Consider the following 12,091-nt stretch of genomic DNA (forward strand, 5'->3'; position numbering starts at 1 on the left):
CTGGTAATTTTTCCTACTAAATTTTATTGCCCAGAAGCTTTAATGAAGAAATTCGACGAACATAAATTTTCATTACTTTGGAAATGGGGGGGATTTTCTATTGTATGTGTCATCTCCAAACGTGATCAGATTTTCAGTTTCTTCTTGCGATCAGCACTGCGACTTGCGGCTGGACCGAGCCACCCCCACTACTTTCGTTTCAAGACCTGTATGTAAGACCGTAGGCTGGACGAAAAACGAAAACACGTGGACGATGGACGTCACTCGTAAATCTAGCGGTGCCGTCGTTGCTGAAATTCTCCTAGCCCAATAAACACAACAGCGGTTCGTGTTTTACGAATCACAAAACTAAACTATTAACAACAATTATAAATAAGCGATATTTAAGAAAATCAGTTATTTTTCTATAAGGCATAACTGCTCAGGAAAAATACTTGTAAAAACAACACTGAAAGTTTTTTGAGGTTATGATTAATAACCTTTACACTCCCATATTTTCAAAATCTCATATTGCATGTTAATTTATTACAATTTTTCTAGATAACGGTCTAGTCTTTCCCTACAATGAGACAAGAAACAGGGTTAATGAACGTCAGTGAAAGCAGTGGTGAGTCTGAAGATGAAAGTGAATTTGGTACCGATTCTGACTCTGATTCCGATGAACAAGATGTAAATACAGCCAGTAAGTATAGTTTTATAAACAGCATTTTCATTGATTTATTTTGTGGTATTGAGCCCTCTTCGAACCCATTAGAAAAAAAACATAATCTTCCATATCTTCGAAGATGGCAGTGGAGAAACTCAAAATGGCGAAGGAATGGAGGAAGAAGATGATCCAGTTGTAAAAGCTATCATGAGTTCTAAAGAACTTCACAGAGATCATCCACCCGCCATAACTGTTGAAGATTACGTAGTTGACGTTTGTTTCCATCCAACGCATGATACTATCGCTCTTGCTAGCATCACAGGTGACGTTCTCTTGTAAGTATATTTTTATTATGTGAACAACAAAATGTCTATTCAAAGAAATTATAAATTTTTACATGTGAACTAAACCAAATGTTTTTGTTAGCTGTAAATCTACAATGAATGCAAATTTACAATTCCCCATACAAATCATTGACTTTTTGTTATTACAAATATCTTGTACTTCAAAACTTGGTAGGAGCTATCACTTAACAATAAATTTGTATTTTTTTAAAGGTACAAATACAGCAATGAAGAATCGACACTGGTTTCAACAATGGAGTTACACACAAAAGCTTGCCGGGACATAGAATTCAGTGAAAATGGAGAAACTCTTTTTTCAGTATCCAAAGACAAATGTATCATACTCACAGACGTTGAAACTGAGAAAATGAAGAGGGTTTACGAGGACGCCCATGAGTTAGTGACTTCCATGACATCTGCTGTTTTAATTTTTAAATGAGAATTATAAAGTTCATAAACATATATTTATTCCAGAAATCCCATTTATACAACGACAATATTGAGTGAAAATACATTCGCAACTGGCGACGACGAGGGAGTCGTGAAATGTAATAAAAATTTGGTTTTTCTCATGTCTCATAAATCTTTTTTGAGTTGGACATTTGGAGATGATTTTTAATTTCAATTTTTTTCGAATGATATCAAGTTTGGGACATCCGGAGATCCGGCAACGATCCAGTTTTCTCAATGAAAGAAATGGAAGATTACGTCAGCACGATGATCACGAACAGTGAAAAAAAATATCTCGTCTGTGCCAGTGGTGACGGTTCGCTAACAACGATTAATTTATCAGCCAGAAAGTTGCACGTGCAGTCTGAAGAATACGAGGAAGAACTGACGTGCTTAGGTCTTTTCAAGACAGAAACGAAGTTACTTGCTGGTACGAGCAAAGGGAAAATGTATATTTTCAATTGGGGTGAATTTGGACTGCACTCGGACGAATCACCAAGCTTAACGAAAAAAGCTACAAATTGTATGGTTCCGATCACTGAAAACGTGGTTGTAACTGGTGGCGAAGACGGAATACTAAGGTATAGAAGAGTTTATAATATTCAACCTCTATTGAGATTCAAAAATGTGCAAAATTCGATTTCTTCAAATTATTTTTTTTAATGTCGTATCAAACCTTATAAGTTGCGCTCATTCGACTTGAAAATGCGTTTTTTCAGAGCGACAAGCATTTTCCCTCACAAACATCTTGGAATAGTTGGTCAACACAATTTTTCGATTGAATCGCTGGATATATCAAACGACGGAACTCTTATAGCTTCCTCGTCTCACAACAACGACGTTAAATTCTGGAACGTCAAGTATTTTGAAACTTTGAACATGGACGGTCCCATGAAAGGTGGAAAGCGGAAACAAATGAAGCACAATCTACCGAGCAGTAAGATGGACAATGCTTCTGATTTCTTTGCAGATTTGTAAATAAAATTATGTGTATAATATTTTTTTAAAAATACTGGATTAAAATAAAGTCTCGTTCAGTACCGCCGTTGGATTTAGCTCATTGATACTCGCAAGGAACTAGTTTTATGAGAATAGAATTTTGGGAAGCTGGCAGAGGAAAAATAATGAACGGAAACACATTTTTTGTACTTTGTTACGTATATTTACTTGCTGATACAAATGCCGATGTATTATATTAATATGAAAAGTGTAATTTATGTCCTTCGCTCTCTTGATTAGTCGGCCTTGGATAATATTTACAAAAAAATGGACGATACTAATTTCATTAATCATTATCGCACATCAAAGCAAATAAGATGCTTCACTCATTCGCGTGTATTTCATTTCAAAGATAGAGCGACTCAAATTTCTTGCAAAATTGCAGAAATGACTGTCACATCAAACCCTGAAATTTCGTTCGATCGTGGAGACCGAAGATCCTTCGATAAAAAAAACCTGTTGAATTTATCGCAAGAACCTGACTTATATTCTTCTTCTTTTTTTCCGTTTTTTTTCAGTTTTCCTTACAAAAGCCAGAATCGCGAGTTTATCGTTAATTCTCGAATCTTTCATTGCTTTTGGCCTTCAATAAATACTGTAACGTCATTGTTCTTGATTATATTTTTTCACTGCCTCTTTGTTCAACGTCTGCCCGATTCCGTACGAACGGCGTTATTCTTTTATCAATGAATCAGCGATACGAAAATTACGCATAAATATCCTATTACAATAACGATTTGTTTGTATAAATTAAAATACACGTTGTTTTGTGTATCGTCGATCGACAATGTTTCTCTTCAGCTTAAACGACTTAAACTACTTTGTGGCTTGTAACGTAATGAAATAAAAGATGTTCCATGATAAGAATCAAAAATTGAGTATGAACCAGAAGTCAGAAACTCCCGATTTATGGAATGACAAAATTCAGATCGACCGGAAGTTTTGCTCAAGCCATGAGTACGAGGAAATAGCCTCGTAGTGCGTCACTAAGAAAAATATTTATGCTGGTGCTCGTCGATAAACGTAATTGAACTATAATCATATTTGATCGATAATTGTCTTTACATGGAAAGTATCGTTGGTGCAATACCGGGCGAGAAATTCTACGAAAGCGCAACAAAATTGACGAGTTTGAGATAGTCTAGAATCAACAAATGTTGCATTAAAAAAATAGTTGTACAAAAAAAGGTGAGCGATTTTTTCATGCCCTTCATGCTCTTCGATCAGAAAAAATCTCATTGCGAAGACGTCGTGAAGGCAGAAAAAAGAAACGCGTGCTTGTATCTTATTGATGATTGATTTGGCGTAGGTATTCGGGTGCGTGATAATGCTGCGGCTGGGAATGCGCGAGTGATGGATGGATTGGCGGTGGAAAACAGCGGACATGCTCCACACTCGTTGCGTCACTGTCACCACTTTTTAGGTATTTATTCAGTACAGCAAAAATCTGTGAGTTCAAAACTTGGAAGCGTCTGATTCGATCGACCATTCTTTTCAAATGCTAGAAAAAAAAAGAAATATTTTAGTTCGATTATGTTCCGACATGCCGAAAAAGTCTTTACCCTTCCAGATAAATGAAAACTCACGATTCCCTTGACATTTTCATCTTTCCCATCGACTCGTTGTACTCTCAGAATATGATAACAAAAATCGAGAGCCTCGAACCTTCTCTGCTGACCAAGCAGAACGACCATTGCACAACCTGCCCAATGTAGACCCTCGCCAAATAATTCTCTGCGAAACAATACAAAAATATCAAATTAATTGAGGTAACTAAAGAGATTTACACCTGGCCACGTCGCTAAATTTACAAGAATTCTCTTCTAAGTTTACAGAACTAATTGAACCGACAGAAGGTGAATTTTCATTGCAGCACATTCTTAGGAACATATAATAAATAAAAAAAATGTTTATCAATTTTTTCAAATAATGAGTTTTCAATTTTACAATTTTTTTCAATTATTTTTGCAACAATCGACGTGATTAATTTTAATACATACTCGACCGTGAACTCGGTATCTCCTACTGGAATGCAATAGACGAATTGCAAAGCGCTCCAAAGCCGGTGAAATTCTGTGCACTCGTCAATGTTCATTACTCCATTCGCGGGCGGTGGACCGACCCAGATCGGATCGTCGAGGAAGCTTCGTAATCTGCTGAGTACCACTTCAAAAATCGATAATCCACAACACAATCGTTCACGCGTTAACAGATCTCCTTCTCTGGCAATCATGGCTTGCTGAAAGATGAAGTAAATCCGAGTTCGTTATACTTCTTAAATTGATAATATTCGTAATTTAAAAAAAAATCATGATCTCTGATTTACCTTCGCTGTTCCAAGCTTGTCTACGTTCGGTACGATTTGAAGAGCCGCATACTTGGCCTCTAATCTTTTCTGTTTAGTCTCAGGTTTCTCACCCTCTATTGTGACAGAAAGTCCGACGTGCAAATCAGTACAATAAAACTATAACGCGGAATCGATGAATTTTATTTAAAAATGAAAATAGAAAAATAATGTCCAATCCAGAAAGAAACCTCACGGCCAATCTGTCATGGACATGGCTCTGGAGTCAGGGTTAGTGTGAATTTGAATTTGTTAAACTTGTTGATTATTTGAGTAAAATTTGGACCAGGTTCAACGGATGAAGGATCAATCGGAATTGCTAAATGTCATGAAAAGTTCTGCAAAAAAATACGTGTGGGGAGAAAATGAAGTTTCAAAATGAAATTCTGCTGACGTCAAAAGTTAAAAAGAAATTTGATGAGTTGAATTTGTTGCATTGGGATTATCAAACTGTCATACCCTTGCAGTGTGGTCTTGGAAGTATATTCTGGAAAGGTGCCGCGTGCATAAGATCGCAAACTTCTTCTTGCGAGAGTGCCTGCTCCATCAGCAAACAGAAGAGTATGGTATTTCCAAATTCACGAAAATTGTGGAACAGCTCCGTCTTTGCATCAGGATATTGTACAATATCGTTGAGTTGAGCATGATAATAACCCAGAACACCGGGCGAGCCATAATCGTAACGAGGCAATTTGCAAACTTTGGGCATAGCTTCCATAAGAGTTTTAGTGAATTGCAGCAAACTCCCTTGTATCAAGGACTTGACAATTTTCAAAAGTTCTTCCATAACAACAGCTATTCCTTGGTAGCCGAGAAGTTTGCACATTGTACGAAAATGATATGGGCCGACGAAACCCGTGTACTGTCCGTATTGCGTACTGTATGACAAATTCAATTGTTTGCTTCCCCACAGATAGTGGTGCGACATTTGTGGCGGTTTGTCTCGTTGTACCGGCTGCACGAACTGTAATCCACGACATTTGACGAATCTGTCGAAAATCAAAAAGACAAAATGGCTCAAAATTCCTCAAATCCGAGTCTCGACTTAAAAAGAAGGTTATTTCGTCAAAAAATTTCGTTACATTGATTCAGTTTTCATGTTTTTTACTCGACAAAAATGCCCAATACAATTTTTTGAGCTAGAGAATAAAAACTAGAAGAATCCATTTTTCCATTTGCTTTTTACTCATTGCAACGAATATTACCTGCTCGTCGCAGCATTGTAGCAATAATTTGGCAGGAAATCGTAATTGAGCTCCCAGAATACATGAAGCGTGATGCGACCATAGGGTGCGAGAACATTGTGATTAGCTTCACGAAACATTGCGTCGTACTCGTCAAGAGCTAACCACTTGCTCAATAGTTTGTGAGTTAATCGATTGACTTGCAGTAGTCCATCGAGTTCCTAATCGATGAAAGGATTGATTTAGTCAGAAAATTGTTAACTATTAGGACAGAAAAGTTATGATTTATTGGATAAATTCGCACTCACCACGACACCAGTTATATCGCCAGATTCGAATTTGCTTATCGCTAAATCCAGTGATTTTTGCATGTCTGCGTTTATTCGTTGAGTTATGAGTTTGTTGAGGTCGATACTCCTTCCCAAAAGTTGTACGTGTCTCTGTTTGAGTAGAGTCTCGTATCTGTTGGCGCGAGGATACGGCAACAAATACGCTCCGAGGGCGACGCACTCGACGCGAAATCTTTTGTCCAACAATATACTTGCTGCTAGTTGTTTGTAGTGGGCGAATATCTGCTCGCTCAGTTTATAGACGAATTGATCGAAGCACAGATTGACCTCGGCCTCAACCTCGTCATAAAGGAATTGTTTCCGGAATATCGTGAGGGCGTAGAGAGCGCTGTCGTTGTACAAATCGAGAGGGTAGAGAACGTACCTGAAAAATAAAATTTACAGTGGAATGAAAAAGAATGAATACCAAAGTGACTAAAAATTGAGCATTTTGATCGAGTCTGCACATTAAATGTCCATTGATAAATGTTACTTACTCCATCATCGATGGTTCTTTGCTTCGCAAGATATGATCCGTGAGAATCCAGGGCATCGACATCTCAATGGGGAACTAGAACAACCGATTGAGCAATTATTGGTATATAAACGAACGAAAAAAACGTTACAATCAGGCGTTAGTAGGAAATATGAGGAACGATGTGGGGATTTACATTTGCTGCTTCTTTTTTTCATCTTGGGTAAGTGCGTTGGGTTCAGGGCGGAGTATGGATAGTCTTCCAAGCCGGCAAGGGCTACAAAACAAAAATCTTTTGAGATATGGAATCCTCTCTTTTATCCCATTCCCTCTACGAAACTGAATTTAAAAAAAAAAACAAACAAAAACAGTCTCTTATACTTAAACACACAGAATTCCATTGAACGATGAACGGAAGGTGCGACCAAAAGCATTACAGGAGGCGAAACGAAAACAAATAATTCAGGCGATTCACTTTGGCCAGTAATCAAACACTATTTTGCAATTTTTTCCCCAAAATATACCCAAACGTGCAATGATTTTCGAATTTGACTATTTTCAACTCATGATTCGCACTCGTCAGAATAAACATTGAATCGTTGAATGGCCAATTCGTTAATTTTGAATAAAAGGACCAACGATAAAATCATTTTCGCGGTTTGTATTGCATTTCGATACTTGAATTATTCATAAAATTGAATTTACGATTCAGATATTGATTGAGTGCACCTCGTGAAGCCAAGTCGAAATTCGCTGTGAATAAAATCTTAATGTAATAAAAATAAAATGTACAAATTGTCGAGTTAGCGCTACAGAACACAACACACAGTGGTAAACGGCCAATAATAGATACTTTTGATGAAATTAGCCAGGTCGTTGTACCTGAATGCGTTTTTCCATGGTGATCAAGTCGCTGCACTCCTCGTTGTGCTGGTGGCGCACTTGGCATTTCTAGTCATGAAATCAATTTACGTAATATGTGCTAGACTTGTACCCAATGTTAAAACAATGAATTATTTTCGAAATGGTGTTTAGTTACTTCGTTCGCGGATTAATCGTTTCAGGGAAGTTTTTGAGATATGACAGATCTCTAATCAGCCTTATTTTCCGACGATGTCAATTGTGGGAATAATGCTCACCTGTATTTTCCGACCCATCGTCATTTCCAGGTAAAACTCGCGGTACCAAAGTTGCGAAAGGTCGCAACAATTCTGCAGCGATTCTGTTTGCGACATGAAATTGAACGAAAATCAGTTAGAAAATCATCGAAGCTAAGTAGAAACTCTGTTTTTCAGGTTCTCATGAAAGAAGAGAATTCTCGTTTAAAAACTATGGAAATTAAGACTTGCCACTAAAGTTCAGAAGGTAACCCCAGTAAAAGCTCGTTTTGTGGAATTGATCGATTTGTACGAGATATTGGCCATCAATATCTTTTCGTAGTGTACGTTTTCCTCCGCTTTTATCGGCTATGAGTGATTCCAACATCGTTCGCACCATGTAGAGTTGTGTTGAGGACGGTCCTACCGAAAGACAGTATTACATTTGAAAAATAGAATCGAGCAAAAGGTTTACGTTGAGTCCAAAGATATTTTCAAGTCGAAAAAGCTCACCGACGTTTCTTCTCGGAACTTTGATCCCGAAACCATTATCTGGATCTTTTTTTCCTTTGAGCGCAGGATCGCTAAGTGGCTCGACACCAAAATGCCAATCTGCACAAGTCTCTCTTACAGACACTATGATGCTGTAAAGAAAAAAGAAAAATCAATGTTTTGTTACAAGTAGGAGATAAATTTTGAAGTCATAATTCCATACCTTCTGATCAAGTCTTTCTTGTTTTTAATAGCTTTTCTCAAGGGTTCACGAAGAATAAGTTGCACGAAGTCTTGAAGTTCGGCATAAATATTTCGGCGAATAGCATCGATGAAAACAGTTTCTATTCGAGCCATTAGAACCTGCAGACCTTTTATCATGGCGATCACTTCGATCAGAGCGAATTTCTCTTCGTCTGTGTAATTGTAACGAGTTGCCTGGAGAAAAATTGTTAGAATTTTCGTTAGTATACAAGAGACACAAAATGAATAACGAGGAATCATTGATCGACAATAAATATTTACCCTTTCATATTCCTCTGCTTCTTGGGGACATTCTTTGTTCATATGATGATCAGTAGGATGAAGGAGTTTCCAGCTGTAGAGTTCCGTCACTACACTCGTCCACTGTGATAACAGCTGTAATCCTCTCAACGCCAATTCAGCGGTTTCTCGATTTTCCGTGTCGCTGCCACACTCCTTGTAAGTTGTGCTAACTTCGTTGCTATACCGAGCCAATTCGCTTATATATTTGACATGATCTTCTCGAATTTGTGGCAAATGAACCATGAGATCTGCCTGCGGGCTCATACTGTTCGAAGAGGCGGACAAGGGCCACCGGGAAGCATCAAAATGTTTCGATCTTTTGATATAATTGAACGGTGCTATCTGCATGTCACCGAAAAGAGGCACGACTTCGAGATTCTTAAAAATCCTATCGATCCTGTCCAATTTCAATTTTTTCTTTTGATCGAGTTTGTTTATATTGCACAATTCACTGTCCATAAGGAACAAACCGAAACCCATCACTTTCACGAGCATGTGCTTCTCGTTTGGTGTCAAATACATTTTTGTTTCGAACATGTGCACGCAAATGTTCACCACGTCAGCCAAAAGCTCTTCGTATCCATTGATTTTTTCCAAATTTTCCTTTACTGTGTCACGAATTTTGTTCTGAGTTGCCAAAAACATTGACAGATTTTGAGACTCTTGAAGAGTTTGTGAATCTGACATGACTTTTAAAAATTGAGCAGCTCTGAAATTCAATTGAGGATTTATTATTACAATTTTCATTTGAAACATGTCTTTCAAACATTTTTTCAGTTTCTTTTGCAAAAGTAGTACCTTCTGTATGTGGAATAATCGTTTTTGACACTGGATTTCATGTTCTTGAGTTCGTCGAGTACCGCAAACATGTTTATAAATTTACCGAGTGTTAGGAGATACGCCTCTGAAACAAAATCTTTCCTTTTCTCATGATGACAAAGCCGCTTGACTTCTGCGGAAAAACGTTCAATGGCTTTTCTCTGGAAAAGAAATCCATTTCATGAAAATTATCTTCATTTCATCTCGGCTGAATAATTTTTCATTTTATGAAACATGCCTGAGCCAAAACGTTACCTGGAAATACATAAAGTTGAGTAATTTGTTCACTTCCGGTGCCAATACTTCAACAGTTTTTTCATAAATTTCCACCCTGTTAGGCTGCTCATTGGATTTTGGTTGTGGTATTGCACGTGAACAACATCTCCAAGTGTATAACATGACGGCGTGCTCCAAACCTTCTTCTAGTAGCTCATTCTGTCAATTAGTTCATAATAGTATGCAGATGAAATGGTTTTTATTAATAATTGATAACATTCTGAGCATACTCGACAGAGGATATCAATACGGATTATACTGTTTGCTAAAAAATTGTGCTTCTATACTATATACAATGCAAATTTTAGAAAATAATCAGTAATATAGAAAAAATGGAAAAATAAAAATCACATTCTTATTAAAATGATAAAAATTTATCATTGTTATGATTGTCTGTATCAAAGCACAAAAAAAGTACTTCTTAACGAGGAATTACCAAGCTGGCATGAACCGTTGCTTCTTCGATGTACTTGGCAATGCCAGTGACAAAACCATTTCTATCTTCAAAATTTGTGTCAAAATTTGCCTGGTAGACAACCGAACAAGGCTGTGCTTCGATGCAGGGTTGTTCATCGGGAAGTGTAAATTCATCCAAAACATCAACGTTGGACAGAGCATCGCCCAACGTTACTTTGTCCGCTGTCATAATTATGCCGTTTTGAAATACTCTAAAATGGAATACATAGTATTTTTCAATTTTTTAACACAAATCGTATCAATAACATGGATCAGAGGACCCTCTACAATTCGAATCTACTTTCACTTTGTTTTCTGGTCACGCTCACGATAAAAATAGTTCATTCCCAAGTCAGCATATGGAAACTTGGACAATGCTTCAAATATTCTGACAATTCAATTCTTTCCATTCTGTAGAAATGAGAAAACTTTGAAATGGTATAAATAACCAAAGTGAAAACTGGATTTTGAGTAATGAGAATGTTTACATTTCACTACTCTTTCCTAGAACCAAACTGTCCAGATCCTAGTTTCTTTTGCAAGCATTTTTTTCACATAACTTTGCATCTTGAATTTTCAAAAAGTTGATAAAAATGACTGGCAAAACAATGATGTTAATCGCAAGGAAAAATAGCAAAGAGAAAATGATTCATATCAACGGAAACAGAAATGTACTGTACACCACACACAAATGTTTCATGCATCAGTTCCATTTCTTTTTCCTACGAATTTTGAATATTTATATACCGCAGAAATAACTATCGCTGAAATAACTTCAATAACCCGAATCGACAGAAAACGTATTATTATAAGGCAATTCCGTTGTTGACGGCAAAAACTTAGGTTATGTTTACAGTCCTTTTCTCATACCGGAAGAGAACTCTAAGCGTATCTCGAAACAACGTTTTTATTATCCCGTAGCACTATATTGTACACAAAGAATCATTCATATACCTTGGAACAGTGTTTCTGACACGAAATAAGAATAATCCGTCGGTCACGAAAGACCGCAAAATCCGGAGAAAAACACTTCGCTGACGAAGCTCCGAAACTCCACACCCTTTGGAAATGTCAAATTATCCCTCTCTCTTTCTCTCTTGCTCTTTTCAACATGGCTGATGGGTGCGCGATAGACGGTGAGCTCTCTTGCTCACTCACTTCTATTTTCCCTTTCTCTCCCTCACTCGCATGCTCGCTTTATAAGCACGATTGCCGATAGAGCGATGGCCCCACGCTGATGTTGACCACCCGCAACGATGTGTCGTTGCATCAGTTACAAGCATAACATCTCGGATTACACGTACCAATATTTTTTTCAACTTTACGTCTTTCGCAAAATATCGACAATTATTTATCACAAAATATATTAAATTATCAATTAAAAAATGCACGTTTTTAGATATGTTTGACTTTGATACTTTCGTGTGATGACAAACAAATATGTGCGTCATGTACATGAAAAATTTTCTTGCGACTGCATTTTTTTTCAAGTATGAAGATGAAAACGAAGAAAAAATGTTGATACTTGATAAAAATCAAGTTTTTTTATCATAATACAAGAGTACCAAGCCATGAACGTCTTCGATACAGACAATATCGAAACATATGTATATAGTTGAACACAAACTCCGATC

The 12,091-nt window shown here is 37.2% G+C and overlaps 2 protein-coding genes across 5 annotated transcripts; one reads left to right on the forward strand and one right to left on the reverse strand.

Annotated features, from left to right (window-relative positions):
- The first annotated feature begins 172 nt into the window (after positions 1 to 172).
- On the forward strand, positions 173 to 2,482 carry LOC122407281 (WD repeat-containing protein 55 homolog). 3 transcript variants are annotated; one of them, XM_043413396.1, is made up of 7 exons: positions 173 to 324; positions 541 to 682; positions 786 to 981; positions 1,204 to 1,386; positions 1,465 to 1,538; positions 1,637 to 2,021; positions 2,160 to 2,482. In XM_043413396.1, the coding sequence occupies exons 2-7, from the start codon at positions 565 to 567 to the stop codon at positions 2,416 to 2,418; spliced, it is 1,215 nt and encodes a 404-aa protein (XP_043269331.1). In that variant the 5' UTR covers positions 173 to 324; positions 541 to 564; the 3' UTR covers positions 2,419 to 2,482. The 3 variants fall into 3 exon arrangements, with proteins under 3 accessions (XP_043269331.1, XP_043269332.1, XP_043269333.1); XM_043413397.1 differs by lacking the exon at positions 173 to 324 and adding an exon at positions 327 to 464; XM_043413398.1 differs by lacking the exon at positions 173 to 324 and having other exon boundaries at positions 566 to 682; positions 755 to 981.
- Positions 2,483 to 2,896: 414 nt separating this feature from the next.
- On the reverse strand, positions 2,897 to 11,660 carry Sra-1 (Cytoplasmic FMR1-interacting protein Sra-1). Of its 2 annotated transcripts, XM_043413391.1 has the most exons (18): positions 11,412 to 11,660; positions 10,438 to 10,669; positions 9,981 to 10,160; positions 9,705 to 9,886; positions 8,886 to 9,615; positions 8,584 to 8,798; positions 8,382 to 8,512; positions 8,121 to 8,291; positions 7,911 to 7,993; positions 7,654 to 7,722; positions 6,794 to 6,867; positions 6,276 to 6,681; positions 5,989 to 6,188; positions 5,243 to 5,772; positions 4,766 to 4,860; positions 4,440 to 4,678; positions 4,026 to 4,173; positions 2,897 to 3,940 (listed from the first exon to the last, which is right to left on the reverse strand). In XM_043413391.1, the coding sequence occupies exons 2-18, from the start codon at positions 10,645 to 10,647 to the stop codon at positions 3,725 to 3,727; spliced, it is 3,879 nt and encodes a 1,292-aa protein (XP_043269326.1). In that variant the 5' UTR covers positions 10,648 to 10,669; positions 11,412 to 11,660; the 3' UTR covers positions 2,897 to 3,724. The 2 variants fall into 2 exon arrangements, with proteins under 2 accessions (XP_043269326.1, XP_043269327.1); XM_043413392.1 differs by lacking the exon at positions 7,654 to 7,722.
- Between the last annotated feature and the right edge of the window lie 431 nt (positions 11,661 to 12,091).

Source organism: Venturia canescens, chromosome 2, assembly GCF_019457755.1.
Source record: "Venturia canescens isolate UGA chromosome 2, ASM1945775v1, whole genome shotgun sequence".
Lineage (NCBI taxonomy): Eukaryota > Metazoa > Arthropoda > Insecta > Hymenoptera > Ichneumonidae > Venturia > Venturia canescens.